Source organism: Triturus cristatus, chromosome 4_2 (genome assembly GCF_964204655.1).
Source record: "Triturus cristatus chromosome 4_2, aTriCri1.1, whole genome shotgun sequence".
Classification (NCBI taxonomy): domain Eukaryota; kingdom Metazoa; phylum Chordata; class Amphibia; order Caudata; family Salamandridae; genus Triturus; species Triturus cristatus.
The window spans coordinates 472,923,583-472,947,180 of NC_140586.1; the positions used below are offsets into that span (position 1 = coordinate 472,923,583).

The following is a 23,598-nucleotide window of genomic DNA, read 5'->3' on the forward strand; positions in this document are numbered from 1 at the left end:
ACCCTGTGTTCACATAGTAGCACTTTACTAGGGGCTTATAAGTAAATTAGATATGCCAATAGGGTGTAAGCCAACATGGGAGGCCACAGCTCAGAAAGGAGCCCTGCGGGCTAGGTGTGGGGATCCAGACTGAGGAGGAAAGGTACGGTTATGCCCGCTCAGCCACCAGTGCTTGTGGAGTGGGGGTGAGCTTCACAGCATATGTAGCAGCTGCACAGCACGGTTGCGAGCAGCTGCTTGGTGTCTATCACGTGTGGGGGGGACCTAGGGTGGTCCTCCTGCTGACGGCAGCAAGGCGTGTCTGTCCCTTTGTTGGGATCCATACTTTGCGTGAACGTCCCTTGGTGGTGGCCACCTCTCCTTGGCCGGCGTCAGCTGCACAGCGCATTCACGGGCAGCTGCACTTTTTAAAGTTACACTCGCAGGTGACCCAGTGAGGTCTTCTGCCCCCCTACGTGGGCAGCCACATGTGCAGAGGCATTGAGTGGATGTTGCCACTCGGGGTAGACCTCAACAGAGGCCCCGATCAACATCAGAAACTTGCTGCAGTGATTGTTGTAAATGGGGAGGTGGCCCAGTAACCACCGGGTGGGGAACAGGAGCACTGTGTTTCTTGTATTATGAGTACAGAGGCTGGTCCTTGGGTGGTTATGACATGAGTTGCATAATATGTACAAGAGGATAAAACAAAAGAGAAGTGTTCATCTTTGTGCACTGTGATATTTATGACCATTGCCTTATGGCAAGGTGAATATTGGGTTATGTGATCTGTGATTTATGTACTTATGGTCTGAACTGATTTGCATACCATGCAAATTGATTTTATGATCCATGCATTTGTAAGACAAGTGCCTAATGGTGCGTTGATTTATGTGTTGCTGGGCTAATGTGTTTTTATGTAAAATACAAAGGATATTTTTATATAACCTTGAGAGGAGTCCCTTTTGGTGGTGTGCCTGGTGTGTCACTGGTGAATGTGTGCGTGTGTTGCAAAAATGTTTTACATTGCCTCTGGTATATGCCTGACTGTTCTGCCAAGCTGCTAAGGGGTTGAGCAGGGGTTATCTTTGGTGTGTAACCCTCTTACCCTGACTATAGTGATGGGTTCTGCCTGGTCTAAGTGTTTTCACCCTAGCCAACCAGAAACACAATTTCTAACAAGCACTTATTGTGCCACCCACTTACGTAGCCCTTTAAGCCAGTCTCAGGCCTGCCATTGAACCCTGTGTGTGTGGTTTTTTGACTTGTCAAAATAAGCCTTTTGCCTAGGCAGGCTGTGTTATACTTCAAAAGTTGGACATGCACTTTTAGCTTTCACATGTCCTTGTAGTTAAAATTGCCTACATTTGTTTTTCACTTTTGCAAGGCTACCTCTCCCATAGAATAACGTTGGGTTACCTTATTACATTTATTAAGTGACAACTTTTGATTGGGAGTAGGTATGAATGTCATTCTGGTGTCTGAGGAACTGCAATTTAAAACCCTCTTCAATGATAAAGTTTGACTTTAACTCATGAACAGCTGGAGCCTCATCAGGTTCCCCAACCGAGGACGCACTGTGGTGCGAATGTGTTCAAACAATCAAATAACATTGAATTATTATTGTCTATTTATTTTGTGGATGTATGTTTTAAATGAAAAACGCTGGCACTGTTTGAAGATGTTTGATTATTTTAGCACGGAGCTGGGTGTCACACATTTAAGATTTTTTGCATGTTAGGTGTAATCTCACATACAAACAATAGTGAGCACTTCAACAACATATCAGTGATAAGGGAGTGATACATTAAGAATGTTTTTTAATCTATGCATCAGCTATTCATTTACACAGTAAATTTTCTTTGCGAGTGAGGTTGTTTTATCAATCATGAGTTGAGCATACTGATGGTGGGGATTGAGTTTGGGTAAATATGTACACAGAGAGAATTGTTCAAGACTTGTTTGGTAACATGTGGTTCTCATTTTGATGCTGTAGTTACCCTCGAGGAAGGGCAAACATAGCCGGAAATGCATTTGGATGATAATTTTCCATGCTGAATTATGAGGAACTTTGGACCTCACAGTGTCTATGAGGAAAGCCAATATTGACACTCATTGAAACTTTGTACTTTGTCCATGTCATGTGTGATGGTTTGATCATGTAACACCACTTATAAACATCTGTCTCACTTGTGAAGATTTTTGTGAACATGCATGCATGGGAAAGTGTGGGCTATTTATTTGTGGAGGTATGTTTTAAATGAAAAACGTTGGTACTTTTTGAAGATGGTTGATTTTTTAGCACAGGGCTGGGTGTTACACGTTGCATGTTAGGTGTAATCTCACATACAAACAATAGTGAGCATTTCAACGACATATCAGTGATAAGGTTGGGGTACATTAAGAATGTTTTTTCATCTCTGCGTCAGCTATTCATTTACGCAGTAACTTTTCTTTGCGAGTGAGGTTGTTTTATCAATCATGAGTTGAGAACACTGAAATCTGGGGATAGAGTGTGGATAAATATGTACACACAGAGAACTGTTCAAGACCTGTTTGGTAACATGTGGTTCTCATTTTGGTGTTTTAGTTTCCCCTGAGAAAGGGCAAGCTTAGCCCGAAATGCATTTGGACAATAATCTTCCACGCCCAATTATGGAGAACTTTAGACCTCACAGTGTCTATGAGAAAAGACAATATTGGCACTCGTTAAAACTTTATATAAATGTCAAACGCGAAAACTTCTGTTGGAAAGATAAGAATTACTACTGAATACATTTGAGATAAATTGGAGGATAAATGGACGATAACGATTCAATGTTATTGGATTGTTTGAACACATTCACACCACAGTGCATTCTGGGTTGGGGAACCCGACGAGGCTCCAGATGTTTAAGACTTATTCATGTGCATGGATGAAACACGTTCCAAGATTGCACGCATTAAGCATGGCTTTGAGCAGCAAAATAGTTTTAAGGATTTTACGTGTTGGTGTGCATTCTATCTTTCTTTGAAAGACCGATTTTAAGTCACAGTCCCCAAAATGCCACTATTAGAAGTTGGATTTTATCATTTCCTGACCACTTGGTGCCAGCGGCTGGATTTCTGGGTTAAATGGCTTGATGCAGTTGGGAGTTGGCCTTTGTGTATTCCTCCCAGACAGCATCACAATAGTTGGAGGGCCTAGATTTTGGTGGGATGGGCCAGCACTGGAGGATAGGAGGGAGCTTTCACCTACCACACATGCACTGCAAAGGCACTGGCTCAGCACACACACAAAAGACTTCACACAAGCCTATTGTGCCACCAGACAGACTGTTGCCAGGTTAGGAAGGCAGGACATTCCACACACCTCTGTAGGGGGAAACTCCAGAAGCATTTTCCATTGCAAACTGGGCACCAGGTATAAAAAGGGGACCCTCAGACCCGCTCTGCTATACACTCCTGGACCTGTGGATACTACAGAAGCCTGCTGGTTGAGGCCTGCCCTGCTTGCTGACAAGTAAGACTGGACCTGCTCCCGTCATCCCATACTGAAGTTACTCCAAGGGTCAGCTGACTGACCTCCTGTTCTAAGCTATAGTGACACAAGCTCCAGAGGCCTCTCTGCAATTACCCATCTGACCTACTGAATTTGAACTTGCCTGGACCTACAACTGGACCTGCCGGGACCCCCAACTGACCTGCCTTAGCCCTGATGACCTTTGCTGGAGTAAGTTCCTGATCCTCAAGAGGTGCCCCCAGGTCGTGGACTCTCGGTGTGGCATCTGCTGAGCTCCTCCTCAAAGAACAGAAGAAATCCTGAAATTTTTTGCTCTTTGCAACTGTGATGGGGCTCGTTTGTGTCAAATTCTTGCTGACTGATCTAACCACCAATGTGTTGCTCTGGAGAATGTGACTCTTTGCTTTAAAGTGACTGCCAGCGACGATCGGCAAAATCTGCACTTTGCGCTACAGCATTGACAGCCTGCGATGACCGCCCATGTGAATTTCCAACAACGACCATTCACGACCCTCTCCCTGCTAATCACGGCCTCCTCAGCTGCAAACAGAATTCTTCACCCTGGTCTTTAGAAGGTAACTTTTTCAGTGAGACTAACCTGTTCTTTGCTTCCAGCCCACGCTCCATCACGGTTGGCCTGAAATTGTGGCTTTTACCCGGTCTTGCATGACCAGCTCACCATGAGTGGCAATTTATGCTTTTTGGCACTATATTTACCGTAAATCTTTAAAATGGCATATCTTCAGTTTTGCTGACTGGACGTTTTTTTTAGTGTCAAATAATGTATTTCATTTTACTCTATTTTTCTAAATTGGTGTAGGACTTTGCTTTTAGTTTGCTTTATTTCTGTTTGTGTGCTTTAAATACTTGAAACATTGCATCTAGGTTAAGCCTGACTGCTTTTGTACCAGGCTACCAGAGGGTTAAGAACAGTTTGATTTAGCAACTTTTTTTGGTTCACCCTGACAAGGATTATGGCTGATGTTTGAGTAGGATTTCACCCCCCAATCAAACAGCAACCCAATTACTCATACCGGTATATTCCTCTTGTTTTCATCTTGGATTTGTGCTGTATCATTTTAGAACTTGCTTCTTCTTGAATTAATGTGCATAATGAAATTATTTGAAAAGTATGCTAAGCCTATATTAGGTTTCTCATTACTTCATATTTGTAGAATATGCCCCTTGTGAATACATTGACTATATGGAGCGTTCTGTATTTGTTTTTTGGGAGCCGTCATAAACTAGTCAATGAAGTAGTAATACCTAAAGTTATCCATTGCTGCCAGTGTTGCTGGGAAATGAAGCAGACTGGACAATTTTCCTCACCCATGCATACATGTACTAAAAGTCTAAACAAAAAATGGCCTAGTGGATAAAGTCGATGTGATGTCCCTATCCTAAAAGGAAGGTGTCCTTGTGGCCTTCTTCGAGGGGTGAATGGTACTCTTTGGAAATTACCGGAAATGCTGGTGAGTGTTGAGAAGATGAACACATATGTTGCCTTGGATGAACCTTCCAAAGGCTAGTTTAATCCAAATTAATGTATGCCATGCCAGCACAGCGCACCCAATGTTTATTTGACATTAATAGCTTGCAGTGATAGGAGAAGAGCACTACCTCATTTTCATTTGGATGCTTGCTGATGATGATGGATGGGGATCTCTACCCATCACCGCTAGGCCAGGGGCGCCTCCTCCATGTGGGCAGAGGGGCGTTGCCCTACTGCTTTCTCGGAATGCGAGAAGCAGAAACATAAAATGGTATTATAAATACCATTTTATGTTTCTGCTTCTCGCACTGCAAGAAAGCAGAAGGGTTTGGTCGGAACGGGTCTGCTCGAGAGCAAGGGAGTAGTGACTTGCCCACTGCTGAGGGCGCTGACTGTTTGATCGGCCCTCTGAGGCCGACCAAATCAGTCATGCGCACTCTGCTTTTTCTCACTGTAGGCTGCATGCATGCAGCCTACATGGAGAAACGGCCTCCCCATAGATGCCTGGCTGGTCGGCGTCCCCACCAATGACAATGCTGCCATTGCAGCATTGTGACTGGCTTAGGGGAGGGAAGGGAGGCTGCCAGCTTCCTGTTCACCAGAGGAGCAGAGATGACGCGGGAACGGGCTGGCGAAGGTAAGTTAACTTTCTTTTTACATTAAACCTTCCCCTTGCAACCACCTCCACACACAACTCCCTCCCCGCACGCCCCTTCCCCACCCACTAGTCATTCTGGCCACGACTGCTCTAGGTTTGCATATGATGAGGAGTACGTAATACTCTGCTGAAGGCAAACCTGCCACTTTTAAACACAGACAGCCCATTACAATGTGGTCTTTGAACTTCACCTACACCAGAATGCAAAGAGAGGATGGGTGTTGATCTCTACCTTCTAGTTTCTTGATTATGATAGGGCCACCCAGAGCATAATAAGTGATGCTGCTGTCCCTATTGATTTAATTAATAATTTGTTATTGATTTCCTTTAAGTTTTGTGTAATTAGGATGTTGATTTTGATTTTATCGGCAATTAACCAAGGCTGTAAATGAACCATTCTACCTTAATATCCAAATTGCTCCATAAATATTATTGGCTCAGGGCGAGTTAAAGAAACACAGACACTAATACATCATTAAAGGAATGTGTGTGTGTATGGACATATCAAATTAATAGAGCACAGTGCAAAAATAGCTCCGTAGTAATGTACAAGAAACCATCAAGATAGATGCCTTAAGGGGTGAATTGAAGTACACAGTTGAATGTGGTTCTAGAGGTCATGGGAGGAAAAGAAGCTGTCTTCTTAATAGGGGATGCCTAGTGTTTTTGCTGAAAATAGTTTTTCAGTCTTCCAAAACAATAAAATTGCAGCGGATAAGACCAGATCATGAGAAAGCAAGTTCGGAGGGAAGGGGGGAAGGGAGGTATCTCAAGGCAATTGGAGGTTACTGAGCAACACATTAAACCATGTGGGTTGTTTCCCCGTGGTGCCTTGGGGGATCTGCTTTGAAGGCCCTCAAACTGAAAACCACATATCCTGCATCACTAACTCACTGCCTTACAGGGATGTTTGTGTTTGCCAAATTTTATGACAATGACATTAAGCCAAATTCCCGTACATCAATGTTCTTACACTTTTTCTCTAATTAATGCGCAGTATTAGACTGGAAATACATTACTTTGTTTTGCAAACTACAATTAAATGCAGCTGTGAATTCAGGGAAGAAATTCCCCTAGATTTCTGAAAGCAGAAACACCATACATCTCTGTATGAGGGAGGTTGTTGAAAAAATAGGTGCCATTGATATTGTTATGATAAAATGTGGAAAGTCATTAGCTAGCATATTTTGTTTGCATTAATTGCTGTAGGAATCATGATGAAGAACCAGTAGAGAATTAGCAAAGAGGTCACATACATATTTATTGTAACAGCATGAAATGAACCCTTAAATTATAAATATGAATGCATGTAAACATGTTATACTCTCTTCATAGATACTGTACATTTTATACACAATTACACAAGACACCACGATTGTCGGGTTGCATAGTGCATTAACATATGCAATGATCTGCGTTGCGCTCACAATCATAATGCAAAAACATGTCCAACCAGCAGATATCCACTGCAGTCATCTCAGCAATAAGACACTGCTGTTCTAAAAGACCATGAACGCGCAAATATGGATCGCAAACAATGTTCAAGAATGTCCTGATATTTGTCACTTTAATTCCATGTTTGTGTCCGCACTGGGACTTTTCTTAAGTTTCGTTTTATTTCTGTTAGAAGAAATTGGTGATTCTGAAATTGCTGAAACCTTTAAAGAATTTTTGATTGAGCTCAGTTCCCAACTTTGTAAATTGATGACCTCTAAACCACAACACCTTGCAGCTATCCCATAGAGTTTCTTAAGAACAGCTTTTCGCAAGAGTATGTAAACCCATGGATCCAAAATTTGATTCCACGTTGCCATTCGAAGGGCGTACAGTATAGTTTTACAGGTTTCCAGGGACTCATTTCCATATATTCCAATATTAGCCATTGTCACCTGTAAAAAAAATGAAAGGAAATCATGATGCAAACTCAAGGATGTAAAATGCCTCCCACCGACCACCAAAATAACACATTTAAAGTTACTCTTCCAGACTTGCTGAATATTTTTGTTACTGTAAAAACGTTGCATTTTTCATACATTAAAAATCTCTCAGCAACAAGTTTTCTCTCAGTATGTCTGAAAGATTTTCTAACATTAGGAAGAAGGCTTCTAGTGAACATTTTGAGCAAAATAATACGCCCAATAGTCATGCAAGACTGGATTAAAGATACATTGTTATAAATAGATAGTAACAAAATAGAGGCTATGGTCCTGGACAAGAAACATTCAAGAATGAGCGACATAACTCAGAAATTCCGACATTTTAAGTCTAAGGGTGCTCTGGTTTCAGAGCTGCGAGGCAGTCCTATAAATGATGTCAGTTATTAATAAGATGCTTGTTTTCTTAGATAAAGGAGCTAAAGCACACATTCTCTGCAACACCAACAAAAGCTTTCGAAGAGATGATGATGATGCTACAATGTAATACAAAATAAATATTTGATTTAGTTTAGGCAAGATGTGAGATGTACGCGGTACTGATTGTAATGTTGCCATTAGAAGCAAAGATAAAAATGTATGATAATTTAAAACTTGATTTAGAGTTAGGTGGATTGATACCCCATCACAAATATGATTGATATCCCATCTATCGTATTAGAAGCACTTGGTATACTATGACACTTGTAAAACAGAGAATAGGCTATCCATCAGGTTTGCGACTTATTAACCCAAGGGCCAAACTCTGCATAAAGCCCTCCATTACCCTGGATGCTTCAGAATTTATAAAATCGATATCATAAACATTCCATCAATTACAATGCCTACAAATGTCCCTCCTCTTACTGGATACTAATGTTATGCAGGTTCTAAGCATTAAACCAAAAAGCTTTGCAAAAGCATCACTTGTTTGAAGTAAACATCTGAAAATTAATCCTCACCAGTTATCAATATCTAACTGTTTTTCACTCACGTTCTGGTTAAAAAACATCAGAAGCTATGACATAAATGATCAATGGTTCTCGCTCGGAGCGGGTCTGTCTTGTCAGCTTGGGCTGGACTGTTCCAATTGGAGCATGAACAAGGCTGATTTGTATATCGATTGGTCTAATCTGAGGTGGCATGGTGGGCAAAAAATGATGGGTTGAAATGCTACCATGAGACGTTGTCAGTGGTTAGACCAGTTGTGTTTTTAATCCACACAGAGCCAGCACGTTATTCATATTCAGCAGTATGGTGGACTGTCTTAGGCCATGGAAATCCTATTTGCCGCAGAGGTATAACCCAGCAGTCCTAGGTAAATGATCTTTAGACAGTTTCAATCCAAAAGGTACTTCCCCTCTGGTGCAACAGTTCTACAACATGGTGACTGTCCTTGGAGGCTCATGAAGGACTACTGCCGGAGTTGACCTATAGTTGACCTATAGATCACTCAGTTGTTACTGGTAGCAATTTGTTTGATCGACTATTGAAGCTTTACCTTTTATTTTGTTAATCTCTGTACACTGTGTATTGAGCACCTCTTAAAATCAAGATCCTTTAATATAGCTCTAAATGATCAGGGACCAGGATGATTTAAAAAGAAATATAGAGGCCAATCAATTCTAGTTAATTCCTGAGGGAGATGGGCTATTTTATTGGTAGGCTGGCTTGAATGTGATTCTCACTACTAACTCTAAAGTATTGGTAAGCCTAGAATTTCTTCAGCTGTTTTTTAAAGCATTCAGTTGCTGTAGGTCATGGACATACTATTTTCCACATGACTAATAAAGTTCGCTAATCAGGCTAGAAGTTCTGCCTCATTTGGCTGAGTAAAAGCATGAAAGAGCTGTCAGCACGTCTAAAAGCTAAAAAACTAGCGGTCATAGTACAAGCGACATGGGTATTGTTTGCTGATCCATTCTGTGAAAACAAGGAGTCCATAAGGTCATCAATATTCTCTGTTCTTTCGTAAATATAAAAAAGCAAGCTTAAATATTTGATAGAATAGTTTTCACCTAGCCTGGAATAATATAATTGTGTCCATCAGGACCCCCACCCCACAATCCTGCCTCAATTTAGGAAAGAGATAAAGACACTTTTCATTAAATAACACCACTTCACAACTAAGTAATGGTCACCCCCAGCATAGCTTCCTCTCCAACCCCTCACTGATTGTAACTGTGCCTTGAACCAGTGCAGCACTCTACTGTCTTTATACTGGATTTGTGCTATACACATACAACATTAATTTATTTATCTATCCATTTATTCATTCATTCAATAATGCATTCATTGATTCCTATTGAAAATTCTATATTAATCTACATGGCGATAAAAGAGCATAAAGACAAGTTATAGCACTGCAAAAATTTTACTGTACTTCACAGAGATTTCAAATGTTGTATTTTGGATGGCGAGAATCTGGCTACATCTTAAGTCTCTTTTCAACAATATGTTTCTTTTACATGAAAGGTGTAAAGATGAAGTAAGATCATGTTAGCATCATGGCTCCGGCAAAAGGAATGTCCTTAAACACTAATACCCATGAGGATCTGGAGACAAATAAAGATCAAACTTTTGTCTGAGCTTCAAAAGGAGGCACCAGGAGGCTGAAAAGTTGGGGGCAATCCAGAGGGAGATGGACATCCTATATTTTAATTTGTTTATTCTACTTCATGTGCCAGGATATTCCTTACTGGGTGAGTAGGTGCTATACAACACAACATAGCAATCCCCAGACCTACTGGAGTCCAACCATTCCAAACCACTGAGAGATGTCGTAGACTTCCTCTGCCTTTTCTGACATGCTGTATTTTTTAAATGGGTCAACCAAACATTCAGAGAATTAAACCAGGCCCTTTTTGCATGGTCACCCCTAATTTTGGCCTCTCTGCCTTCTTTTGCTGAGCCCATTTTTGTTGGCTTTAGGACTTCTAAGCAGTGCTAAAGTGCTTGTGCCTCCACTAAAACATAGTAACAAGTAGTATGCACCTGATAGGTATATGTAATTTACTTGTAAGTCTCTAGTATATGGTACAACATGTACCCAGGGCCTGAAAATTAAATGCTACTAGTTGGCAGGTGCACTCATTGTGCCACCCACTAAAGTAGCCTAAGGTAGACCTTAAATGGTCATAAGGCAGGGTGCTTGTTATTTGGAATGTAGGACATTTGCAGCGTCGGACAGGAACAGAAAATAGGCCTGGACACCAAAACAAGTGTGACCCCACAGAGTGAAGTAGATAGTTAAAAAGGTGGCTCATGTTTGCAAATTGTATTAGTTTTGAACTTGGAAAAACAAGCTGTATAGGCGTTTTGCAAGGTATGGAAGAATGCATTGATTTGAGCCTGCTGCAGGCAATGTTTCTTTTAGTATCATAGAAATCAACAGTAATTGCTCTCCCAACAGGAACTTTTGTCTCAATATATATATCTATATATATCACCAGTACGTAACTATTGTTAAGATCAGGTTTCCAAAGGAAAAGTATTTTTTCACTTGGCTCTATCTTTAGTGCTTTTCACAAAGTCTTTGCAAAAAAACTGTTCCAGTGTTTCTAGCTGTGCATGGAAAGTCTCGTTGGGCCCGATTCACAGAACTAACTTAAGAAAAAATCCTAAACTCACTACCATTTTGGTATTCACAGAAGGCACTTACTCTTTTCGGTATTCACAGAAGTTAGGAGTACTAACTTTACTACTCCTAAACTGAGAAAAATCCTAACTTTAAGACTTTCGGTATTCACAGAAGGCATTTAGGAGTCCTAAAGTTAGGAGTCCTAACTTTACTACTCCTTAACTGAGAAAAATCCTAACTTTAAGACTTTCGGGATTCACAGAAGGCATTTAGGAGTCCTAAAGTTAGGACTCCTAACTTCTGTGAATACCGAAATGAGTAAGTGCCTTCTGTGAATACCAAAATGAGTAAGTGCCTTCTGTGAATATCAAAATGGTAGTAAGTTTAGGATTTTGTCTTAAGTTAGTTCTGTGAATCGGGCCCTGGGTGATCCGTGAAGCGGGGAATGAGAAAAAGGAAGGGGTCAAAAAAGTGCGTTTTCCATGTTAGTTCCCTTAGGGATTTTGAACACGACTACAGCTAGAACTGCAAGATGGAATTGCACCAAACTTGGCAGAAACGTAGCTTTGTGACACAAATCCAAATTTGGATATCAAGATGTACAGATCCTTCACGAATAATGACAAGCTCGTGCAGAGATCTGCAGAGCTCTGATTGGCTGCAAACACTTCATCCAGGCAGCCATCGAGGGACTCAGCTTCAGCCGAATAGTAAAAAAGAAAGATACACACAAAATGAAAGGGGGCAAGGTTTGAATACCCTAACCCCCTAGCTTTGTCGTGGTGTCCCACGATGACCCCGGTAGGGCAAACAAGCATTTATTTTAAATTCACAGTGAAATTTGCGATATCGCTGTGCAATTAAAATAAGTACTATCTATTGCACTTGTTTTTAATATATATATATATATAACCTACTGGCGGTTCACCAGTAGGTAGTTATACTTAGCACATAATTCCCTTACACAAAGCGTTTTTTGGTTTGCTAATAACTTTGATGCCATTTGCCAAATCTTCACAAAATCCTCCTCCTTTGTTCTGCATGTGTCGGCTCTGGGAAGGTGGACCCTTGGCCATATTTTAAAAGAGGTAGTGGTCCCCAGGGCTTCGGGAGGTCTGTGTGACCCCTCTCTTAATTTGGACATTAGCCCTGGGGAGGTGGTGGTCCCAGGGGCATAAATAAGCCCTTGGAGGGGGGCTCAATGCCCCCCCTCCATTTTATTTATTTAACTCTGCATGCCCCCGGGACCTGACCCCCCCAGGGGCTACATTAAAAACAAGTGCAATAGATAGTACTTATTTTAATTGCACAGCGATATCGCAAATTTCACTGTGAATTTAAAATAAATGCTTTTTTGCCCTACCGGGGTCATCGTGGGACACCACGATAAAAGGCTAGAGGGTTAGGGTATTCAAACCTTGCCCCCTTTCATTTTGTGTGTATCTTTCTTTTGTTACTATTCGGCTGAAGCTGAGTCCCTCGATGGCTGCCTGGATGAAGTGTTTGCAGCCAATCAGAGCTCTGCAGATCTCTGCACGAGCTTGTCATTATTTGTGAAGGATCTGTACATCTCCTATAACGGGGGAATTTCATTGGTTTTGTATGAGAGAAATGTCCAGCTAACTATAACATGTGTGAAACCTATGGTTTTTTCAGTGAATTTGCAAGGTTTTTTAAATGCTAATTCCTAACTATAACGTGTGTGAAACCTTTGGTTTTTTTAGTGAATTTGTACGGTTTTTTAAATGCTAATTTTTGAATTATTAAATTAAAAATGTTTTTTGTATAATAAAAATAAAATTACTATGTATTCATTTATATATTATTTGTATCCTTTTATTTGTTTTTGCTCTTTTTTTTAAATTTCAATTAGGATAAAGTTGAACAGTTTATTTAATTTTTGCAATTAATTTTTCTCCATTTTTTTTTTTATATAAATTCTTGGGTGCGCGCTCTGAGCGAGCTCCTAGTACGTTTTCATGAATTTTAAAAGGAATACCGTCGTACGTTATTTACGTACGCATACATACGTTATAGTGCGCGCTGGGAGCGCGCACCCAGTACGTATGCGTACGTACGTACGCATGCGTGCGTCGTATGCGCTCCACGCGGTTCACTTCCGCAGACGCTTAAATTACGCGCAATAACGTTCGCGTATACGCGTGTTCAACGTATGCGCGTTATGTACGCGCATATGACGTATGCACATGCGCTCCTACGCGTTCGCGCATGCGGAATCACAAGGTGCGCGCTCGGAGCTTGCGCAGTGCGCGCACCTCGGGTTTTATGCTTAATAAAACAACACTTCTTATTGGTTATCATTACTTTCAGTTTCTGATTGTTTCAACACCACACCCAATCCCCTCATGGCAAGTCATGTGATCATGAATCATCACTTTTGATTAGTTTGAAGTACTTTCAGTTCCAGATTATTCCCAAACCACACCTACTCCCCTCATTATTAGTTCTGATTCCTTTGGAGAAGGAGCTATTCTGTTGTTGAGAGACAATGGCTGAACAGCAACCATCTTCAGACAGTGACCAGGACACTCTTGAGAGGCAGAGGAACAGGAAGCAGAAAGACAGCTTTATATAGCGGTTTTTCACTTTTCCAGAGGGACAAAAAAAGGTAAATGCACCTAAAGTGACTTGTGTACTTTGTCAAAAAGTCTTGTCACGTGGGAATCCTAACAAGAAGTATTCTTTTAGCATTCACACTATGTTGAGGCATGTTGACAAAATGCATCCAGTGACTTTTCGTCGAGCTTCTGGAGCAAACCCTCCACCTGCTCAACTGACGACATCTGCAGCAGCTCAGCCGAGCACTTCTTCTGCAGTGGTGCGTTTGCCTTCTTCCACACCTCTTTTTGGACCACCTTGTTTTGCGAGTTTGTCCACACGCTGCACTGTTTGCGGTCAACTTATTTCTGTGGGTGAGACCAGTCTTGATCTCATTCAGAGAAAATTTGATGCGCATGAGTGCAGTAGGCCATAGATGTTTTTTCTTTTTTTTTCCGTTTTTCTCTTCCTGTTTCCCTCCATTAACTCAAGGGCTCTTTTAAGAGCCACTTAAAAACTAAACCCCCAAAATGTTTTGGGGGATTCTTTTTTAAAAAATTTTTTTTGGGGTGCGCGCACCCTGCGCGCACCCAAGGATGTTTTTTAAAAATTAAAAAAAAAAAAAAAAAAAATTAAATGTACAAAAAGAGGTGAAGAAATGGAAGCATGAAAAGGGAGGATTGAGAAATACAAATATTTTTCACTTTTTAAAAAAAAAAAAAAATTATTTTGAAAAAATTTTTTTTTAGTATTTTGCAAGGGAACAGAATTTCTTTTTTTATTTTTTATTTCTAGTTCTGCAAAAAAAGAAAAAAAGTATTAATATTCAATCATACATTACAAAAAGCATTACATGTTTTTACAAATTTTGCAAAGCAATTTTTTGCCCTTTTTTTGCTGTTTTCAGAATTTTTTAATTTTCACTTAAAATAGTGAAAACGATTGTATTCATCATTTAACAGAGGGCAAAAAAAAAACAATCTGAAAGATTGTTTAAAAAAAGCCCAAAAACTTTCCTCACTAAAATATACCTTGTTAGAAATATTACATATATATTACAAGTACTTTTCTAGATTAATAAAATTTTTCTAGATAAACCGTCTTTAAACCTTGTCGCAAAAGCACACATGCCAAAATAATTTCTGTCAAAGGAGTCCACAATTGTTTTTATTACTTTTTCTTTAGGCCAAATAGTAATTTCAAAATCCTTTTTAAGTGATATCTTCAATTATAATCCTTTAAAATTACAAAAAATGCTTTCTTCAGATGCAGTTTTTATTTTTCAAAATTTAGGTTTCAGAAAAATTAAGTAAGAATTGGGTAAATCATAAGGCAAACGTTGCTTGAAAATCAATTGGGAATCATTACACAGTGTCCAGCCTTTTTCACATTTAAGATAAACTGTGTAATGTCCAGAAGTTACAGTAGGGTCCTTCATGAAAAATTATTGCAACTGTAACAAAAGTTTTTCCTGAAATTGATAATTGTTGTCCTGTAAACTTCTTTATTAAAGTATCCAATTTTGAACCATCAGCTCTACAACGTTGCATCATTAAAATTACATACTGACCATATTTCTGTAAAAATAAAGTGGAAAACATGTCAGATTTACATTCAGAACATTCCATGTTGTGATTGGCATCTTTAACTAATTTACTAAAATTCACTGATTTACTTTGTGGTAATGGTAAAAATATGAACCTTTCTGAATCAACATTACTACTACATGTGTTCATACAGTTTTCACAGCAATGTTCCCATTTGTAACATACACCAAATAAGTTTTCTACTTCTACTCCTTCATCTTCAAGTACACTCAAAATATATATTAAGAATTCCTGTGCATCTTGCTGGACATTTTCTTTAAACTGTGTAGAACCACAACATACATCTAAAAGATTTCTAACATCAGTAGCACTTTCTATTTCAGTTTTATCAGTACTCAGCTTCTCTAAAAGGAAACTCAGCAGAGAACACAATCTTTTTCCATGATTTACTATTATCTGTTCTAGCAACTTTTCAAGATAAAATACAACATTCAGCACTACATTTGCATAGCAGTTGACACCAGAGCTATTTTCAAAATGGCAACCAAGAACCTCTTCAACACTGTCCTTTTTCTTTTTCCTTGCTATCACATCACTGTCCTTTTTTTTTTTGTTCTGTTCATCCACATTACAGATATTTTCAAATTTCCTTTTCCGAGAAACATGTTTTTCAATCACAGGATACTGTCCTAAATGAGGAGCATAGGTTCTTCTTAATCTATTATACTCCTTTACACAGTTTGTATCAGCACTAACTTTTGAGTCATCAAAGTCTATCATAAATAAACCAGATAATGTTTTTACTCGTGACAGAGCAACATATGCCATACCTTCTTTGAACACAGTAGAACCAATGTTTACAAAAGCACTATCTACAGTCAATCCTTGAGACTTGTGAATAGTTACAGCATATGCTAGAGAAAATGGAAACTGCTTTCTACGCACATATAAGTCTTTCACAAGCATGAAACGAACTGAACAACGACAAATGTCTTTAACTTCTTCTATCTGATCAAATTTTATTTTTAAACATTCAATTCCTTCTTTTTTCTGATAATTAATGAAACCCACAACTCTTCCCATAGCTCCATTCACTAAACCTTTTTCTACATCCAAATTTCTCCTTAAAATCACTCGACAATTCATGCAAACATATAGATTTTTTTCTAATCTACCTGTTTTGGAAATGTTCTTCTCTAGTGAATCCAATTTATTTTTCAGTTTGCCTGTTAATGTAAAAGTAATTCTTTCATGCTGAATTTTGTCCTCTGCTTCCATTTTCTTAATCTCTTCCTTTTCCAATTTCAAAAGTTCCTCATTGAATATTGAGCACTCACGTAGTGTTGGCATTAAGCAGATTACAGTATTTTTTTCAGCAATGTTCTTGTATATTTTCTCTGCAACTATTTCTTCATTTGGAAATAAATTATGTAGCATCCTACTCTGTAATGCTTTTTTGCCAACTTCTGTGAGTAGTCCAATTCTGATATCTTTCAGAATACTTGCATAATCTTCGTTGTTTGCTTGTCTCATATTGGTAGTGAGTTCTTTGTACTCAAAGAACGACCAAATATTCGCATTACCAATGCTTCCTAATGACTTCTTCGTGTCTTCATGTGTCACAGTATTAAACACTGGTTGTCCTTTAACTGGAGTGAGCTGTAAAAGATCTCCAAAAACTATGACGTGTTTACCTCCAAATAACATGTCATAGTCTCTCTTAAGAATTTGTTGCATTCTTAAATGCACAAAGGCAAGCATTAAGTTTGAAACAATGCTCACCTCATCAATAATGAGTACTTGCATCTTCTTCAACACTCTTGAAACTTCGAAGCATGCTTCTCCAGTTAGCTTGTGGTATTCTATTTTGTTCTCATGCTCCACTGGTAACATTAGCAAGCGATGTAAGGTAATTCCTTTTATGTTATAGGCTGCTAACCCAGTTGGAGCAGTTACCAAACAAGACAAATTTGAAACTGTTTTTTGCTGTAGGTGGCTTCTGATGACTTTTATTAAGAAACTTTTACCAGTTCCAGCTTGTCCACTCACATACATCCTGATTGGTTCAAATGATGTGCATGAGCACTGTTTTTTTTCATGTAGTAATCCATGATCAATTTTTTTGGTGACTTCTTCATAAATTTGTTTTTGTTCTTCATTCAGTTGTTGTTCCAGATTTAGTAAGTCGATTGAATCTTCCTGTGCTTGATTCATAGCCGTTTCTACTTCAGTCATGGCTACTGCAGCTTCATTTTCTACGATTGGTTGTCCTAGGGGATCTTGACTAAGTGTTCCTAAACTTTGGCTGTCTTGAGAACTGTCTCTAGCTACTTCAGCTGCAAATTTTGCTTCCTGTTCATTTTCTTCATTTAACATTTGGACATAAGTTGTGAAAGTACTGCATTCTATGCTGTCTTTGCTAGCATTAAAAGAATCTTCATAGTTTTGAAATTCTCCCAGTAGTTCGTCCTCTGAACGCCATGGTTTAAACAGCTGTAAAAGAGCCAAGTAGTAAAATTCCTTTTTGTCAGTAGTGTCGCAACTCAGCTTCCTGTGATTTATCAAACTTCCTTTTGTTTGCTTCACCAAACATCCTTCCTCACCAATGACATTATATTTTCCATTGTCTGTGTGACCCCTCTCTTCCTGTTTCCCTCCATTAACTCAAGGGCTCTTTTAAGAGCCACTTAAAAACTAAACCCCAAAAATGTTTTGGGGGAAAAAGCATTACAGAGTAGGATGCTACATAATTTATTTCCAAATGAAGAAATAGTTGCAGAGAAAATATACAAGAACATTGCTGAAAAAAATACTGTAATCTGCTTAATGCCAACACTACGTGAGTGCTCAATATTCAATGAGGAACTTTTGAAATTGGAAAAGGAAGAGATTAAGAAAATGGAAGCAGAGGACAAAATTCAGCATGAAAGAATTACTTTTACATTAACAGGCAAACTGAAAAATAAATTGGATTCACTAGAGAAGAACATTTCCAAAACAGGTAGATTAGAAAAAAATCTATATGTTTGCATGAATTGTCGAGTGATTTTAAGGAGAAATTTGGATGTAGAAAAAGGTTTAGTGAATGGAGCTATGGGAAGAGTTGTGGGTTTCATTAATTATCAGAAAAAAGAAGGAATTGAATGTTTAAAAATAAAATTTGATCAGATAGAAGAAGTTAAAGACATTTGTCGTTGTTCAGTTCGTTTCATGCTTGTGAAAGACTTATATGTGCGTAGAAAGCAGTTTCCATTTTCTCTAGCATATGCTGTAACTATTCACAAGTCTCAAGGATTGACTGTAGATAGTGCTTTTGTAAACATTGGTTCTACTGTGTTCAAAGAAGGTATGGCATATGTTGCTCTGTCACGAGTAAAAACATTATCTGGTTTATTTATGATAGACTTTGATGACTCAAAAGTTAGTGCTGATACAAACTGTGTAAAGGAGTATAATAGATTAAGAAGAACCTATGCTCCTCATTTAGGACAGTATCCTGTGATTGAAAAACATGTTTCTCGGAAAAGGAAATTTGAAAATATCTGTAATGTGGATGAACAGAACAAAAAAAAAAAGGACAGTGATGTGATAGCAAGGAAAAAGAAAAAGGACAGTGTTGAAGAGGTTCTTGGTTGCCATTTTGAAAATAGCTCTGGTGTCAACTGCTATGCAAATGTAGTGCTGAATGTTGTATTTTATCTTGAAAAGTTGCTAGAACAGATAATAGTAAATCATGGAAAAAGATTGTGTTCTCTGCTGAGTTTCCTTTTAGAGAAGCTGAGTACTGATAAAACTGAAATAGAAAGTGCTACTGATGTTAGAAATCTTTTAGATGTATGTTGTGGTTCTACACAGTTTAAAGAAAATGTCCAGCAAGATGCACAGGAATTCTTAATATATATTTTGAGTGTACTTGAAGATGAAGGAGTAGAAGTAGAAAACTTATTTGGTGTATGTTACAAATGGGAACATTGCTGTGAAAACTGTATGAACACATGTAGTAGTAATGTTGATTCAGAAAGGTTCATATTTTTACCATTACCACAAAGTAAATCAGTGAATTTTAGTAAATTAGTTAAAGATGCCAATCACAACATGGAATGTTCTGAATGTAAATCTGACATGTTTTCCACTTTATTTTTACAGAAATATGGTCAGTATGTAATTTTAATGATGCAACGTTGTAGAGCTGATGGTTCAAAATTGGATACTTTAATAAAGAAGTTTACAGGACAACAATTATCAATTTCAGGAAAAACTTTTGTTACAGTTGCAATAATTTTTCATGAAGGACCCTACTGTAACTTCTGGACATTACACAGTTTATCTTAAATGTGAAAAAGGCTGGACACTGTGTAATGATTCCCAATTGATTTTCAAGCAACGTTTGCCTTATGATTTACCCAATTCTTACTTAATTTTTCTGAAACCTAAATTTTGAAAAATAAAAACTGCATCTGAAGAAAGCATTTTTTGTAATTTTAAAGGATTATAATTGAAGATATCACTTAAAAAGGATTTTGAAATTACTATTTGGCCTAAAGAAAAAGTAATAAAAACAATTGTGGACTCCTTTGACAGAAATTATTTTGGCATGTGTGCTTTTGCGACAAGGTTTAAAGACGGTTTATCTAGAAAAATTTTATTAATCTAGAAAAGTACTTGTAATATATATGTAATATTTCTAACAAGGTATATTTTAGTGAGGAAAGTTTTTGGGCTTTTTTTAAACAATCTTTCAGATTGTTTTTTTTTTGCCCTCTGTTAAATGATGAATACAATCGTTTTCACTATTTTAAGTGAAAATTAAAAAATTCTGAAAACAGCAAAAAAAGGGCAAAAAATTGCTTTGCAAAATTTGTAAAAACATGTAATGCTTTTTGTAATGTATGATTGAATATTAATACTTTTTTTCTTTTTTTGCAGAACTAGAAATAAAAAATAAAAAAAGAAATTCTGTTCCCTTTGCACCAGAGGTACTTCCCCTCTGGTGCAACAGTTCTACAACATGGTGACTGTCCTTGGAGGCTCATGAAGGACTACTGCCGGAGTTGACCTATAGTTGACCTATAGATCACTCAGTTGTTACTGGTAGCAATTTGTTTGATCGACTATTGAAGCTTTACCTTTTATTTTGTTAATCTCTGTACACTGTGTATTGAGCACCTCTTAAAATCAAGATCCTTTAATATAGCTCTAAATGATCAGGGACCAGGATGATTTAAAAAGAAATATAGAGGCCAATCAATTCTAGTTAATTCCTGAGGGAGATGGGCTATTTTATTGGTAGGCTGGCTTGAATGTGATTCTCACTACTAACTCTAAAGTATTGGTAAGCCTAGAATTTCTTCAGCTGTTTTTTAAAGCATTCAGTTGCTGTAGGTCATGGACATACTATTTTCCACATGACTAATAAAGTTCGCTAATCAGGCTAGAAGTTCTGCCTCATTTGGCTGAGTAAAAGCATGAAAGAGCTGTCAGCACGTCTAAAAGCTAAAAAACTAGCGGTCATAGTACAAGCGACATGGGTATTGTTTGCTGATCCATTCTGTGAAAACAAGGAGTCCATAAGGTCATCAATATTCTCTGTTCTTTCGTAAATATAAAAAAGCAAGCTTAAATATTTGATAGAATAGTTTTCACCTAGCCTGGAATAATATAATTGTGTCCATCAGGACCCCCACCCCACAATCCTGCCTCAATTTAGGAAAGAGATAAAGACACTTTTCATTAAATAACACCACTTCACAACTAAGTAATGGTCACCCCCAGCATAGCTTCCTCTCCAACCCCTCACTGATTGTAACTGTGCGTTGAACCAGTGCAGCACTCTACTGTCTTTATACTGGATTTGTGCTATACACATACAACATTAATTTATTTATCTATCCATTTATTCATTCATTCAATAATGCATTCATTGATTCCTATTGAAAATTCTATATTAATCTACATGGCGATAAAAGAGCATAAAGACAAGTTATAGCACTGCAAAAATTTTACTGTACTTCACAGAGATTTCAAATGTTGTATTTTGGATGGCGAGAATCTGGCTACATCTTAAGTCTCTTTTCAACAATATGTTTCTTTTACATGAAAGGTGTAAAGATGAAGTAAGATCATGTTAGCATCATGGCTCCGGCAAAAGGAATGTCCTTAAACACTAATACCCATGAGGATCTGGAGACAAATAAAGATCAAACTTTTGTCTGAGCTTCAAAAGGAGGCACCAGGAGGCTGAAAAGTTGGGGGCAATCCAGAGGGAGATGGACATCCTATATTTTAATTTGTTTATTCTACTTCATGTGCCAGGATATTCCTTACTGGGTGAGTAGGTGCTATACAACACAACATAGCAATCCCCAGACCTACTGGAGTCCAACCATTCCAAACCACTGAGAGATGTCGTAGACTTCCTCTGCCTTTTCTGACATGCTGTATTTTTTAAATGGGTCAACCAAACATTCAGAGAATTAAACCAGGCCCTTTTTGCATGGTCACCCCTAATTTTGGCCTCTCTGCCTTCTTTTGCTGAGCCCATTTTTGTTGGCTTTAGGACTTCTAAGCAGTGCTAAAGTGCTTGTGCCTCCACTAAAACATAGTAACAAGTAGTATGCACCTGATAGGTATATGTAATTTACTTGTAAGTCTCTAGTATATGGTACAACATGTACCCAGGGCCTGAAAATTAAATGCTACTAGTTGGCAGGTGCACTCATTGTGCCACCCACTAAAGTAGCCTAAGGTAGACCTTAAATGGTCATAAGGCAGGGTGCTTGTTATTTGGAATGTAGGACATTTGCAGCGTCGGACAGGAACAGAAAATAGGCCTGGACACCAAAACAAGTGTGACCCCACAGAGTGAAGTAGATAGTTAAAAAGGTGGCTCATGTTTGCAAATTGTATTAGTTTTGAACTTGGAAAAACAAGCTGTATAGGCGTTTTGCAAGGTATGGAAGAATGCATTGATTTGAGCCTGCTGCAGGCAATGTTTCTTTTAGTATCATAGAAATCAACAGTAATTGCTCTCCCAACAGGAACTTTTGTCTCAATATATATATCTATATATATCACCAGTACGTAACTATTGTTAAGATCAGGTTTCCAAAGGAAAAGTATTTTTTCACTTGGCTCTATCTTTAGTGCTTTTCACAAAGTCTTTGCAAAAAAACTGTTCCAGTGTTTCTAGCTGTGCATGGAAAGTCTCGTTGGGCCCGATTCACAGAACTAACTTAAGAAAAAATCCTAAACTCACTACCATTTTGGTATTCACAGAAGGCACTTACTCTTTTCGGTATTCACAGAAGTTAGGAGTACTAACTTTACTACTCCTAAACTGAGAAAAATCCTAACTTTAAGACTTTCGGTATTCACAGAAGGCATTTAGGAGTCCTAAAGTTAGGAGTCCTAACTTTACTACTCCTTAACTGAGAAAAATCCTAACTTTAAGACTTTCGGGATTCACAGAAGGCATTTAGGAGTACTAAAGTTAGGACTCCTAACTTCTGTGAATACCGAAATGAGTAAGTGCCTTCTGTGAATACCAAAATGAGTAAGTGCCTTCTGTGAATATCAAAATGGTAGTAAGTTTAGGATTTTGTCTTAAGTTAGTTCTGTGAATCGGGCCCTGGGTGATCCGTGAAGCGGGGAATGAGAAAAAGGAAGGGGTCAAAAAAGTGCGTTTTCCATGTTAGTTCCCTTAGGGATTTTGAACACGACTACAGCTAGAACTGCAAGATGGAATTGCACCAAACTTGGCAGAAACGTAGCTTTGTGACACAAATCCAAATTTGGATATCAAGATGTACAGATCCTTCACGAATAATGACAAGCTCGTGCAGAGATCTGCAGAGCTCTGATTGGCTGCAAACACTTCATCCAGGCAGCCATCGAGGGACTCAGCTTCAGCCGAATAGTAAAAAAGAAAGATACACACAAAATGAAAGGGGGCAAGGTTTGAATACCCTAACCCCCTAGCTTTGTCGTGGTGTCCCACGATGACCCCGGTAGGGCAAACAAGCATTTATTTTAAATTCACAGTGAAATTTGCGATATCGCTGTGCAATTAAAATAAGTACTATCTATTGCACTTGTTTTTAATATATATATATATAACCTACTGGCGGTTCACCAGTAGGTAGTTATACTTAGCACATAATTCCCTTACACAAAGCGTTTTTTGGTTTGCTAATAACTTTGATGCCATTTGCCAAATCTTCACAAAATCCTCCTCCTTTGTTCTGCATGTGTCGGCTCTGGGAAGGTGGACCCTTGGCCATATTTTAAAAGAGGTAGTGGTCCCCAGGGCTTCGGGAGGTCTGTGTGACCCCTCTCTTAATTTGGACATTAGCCCTGGGGAGGTGGTGGT

General features: G+C 38.5%; 1 protein-coding gene across 1 annotated transcript in view; it reads right to left on the reverse strand.

Moving 5' to 3' along the window:
* Positions 1-6,870: 6,870 nt before the first annotated feature.
* PTGFR (prostaglandin F receptor) overlaps positions 6,871-23,598 on the reverse strand; it is a 239,916-nt gene continuing 223,188 nt past the window's right edge. Inside the window, exon 3 of the mRNA XM_085601973.1 lies at positions 6,871-7,520. Coding sequence (XP_085458099.1) covers positions 7,194-7,520 — 327 coding nt within the window. The 3' untranslated portion in view covers positions 6,871-7,193. The remainder of the gene's footprint in view (positions 7,521-23,598) is intronic.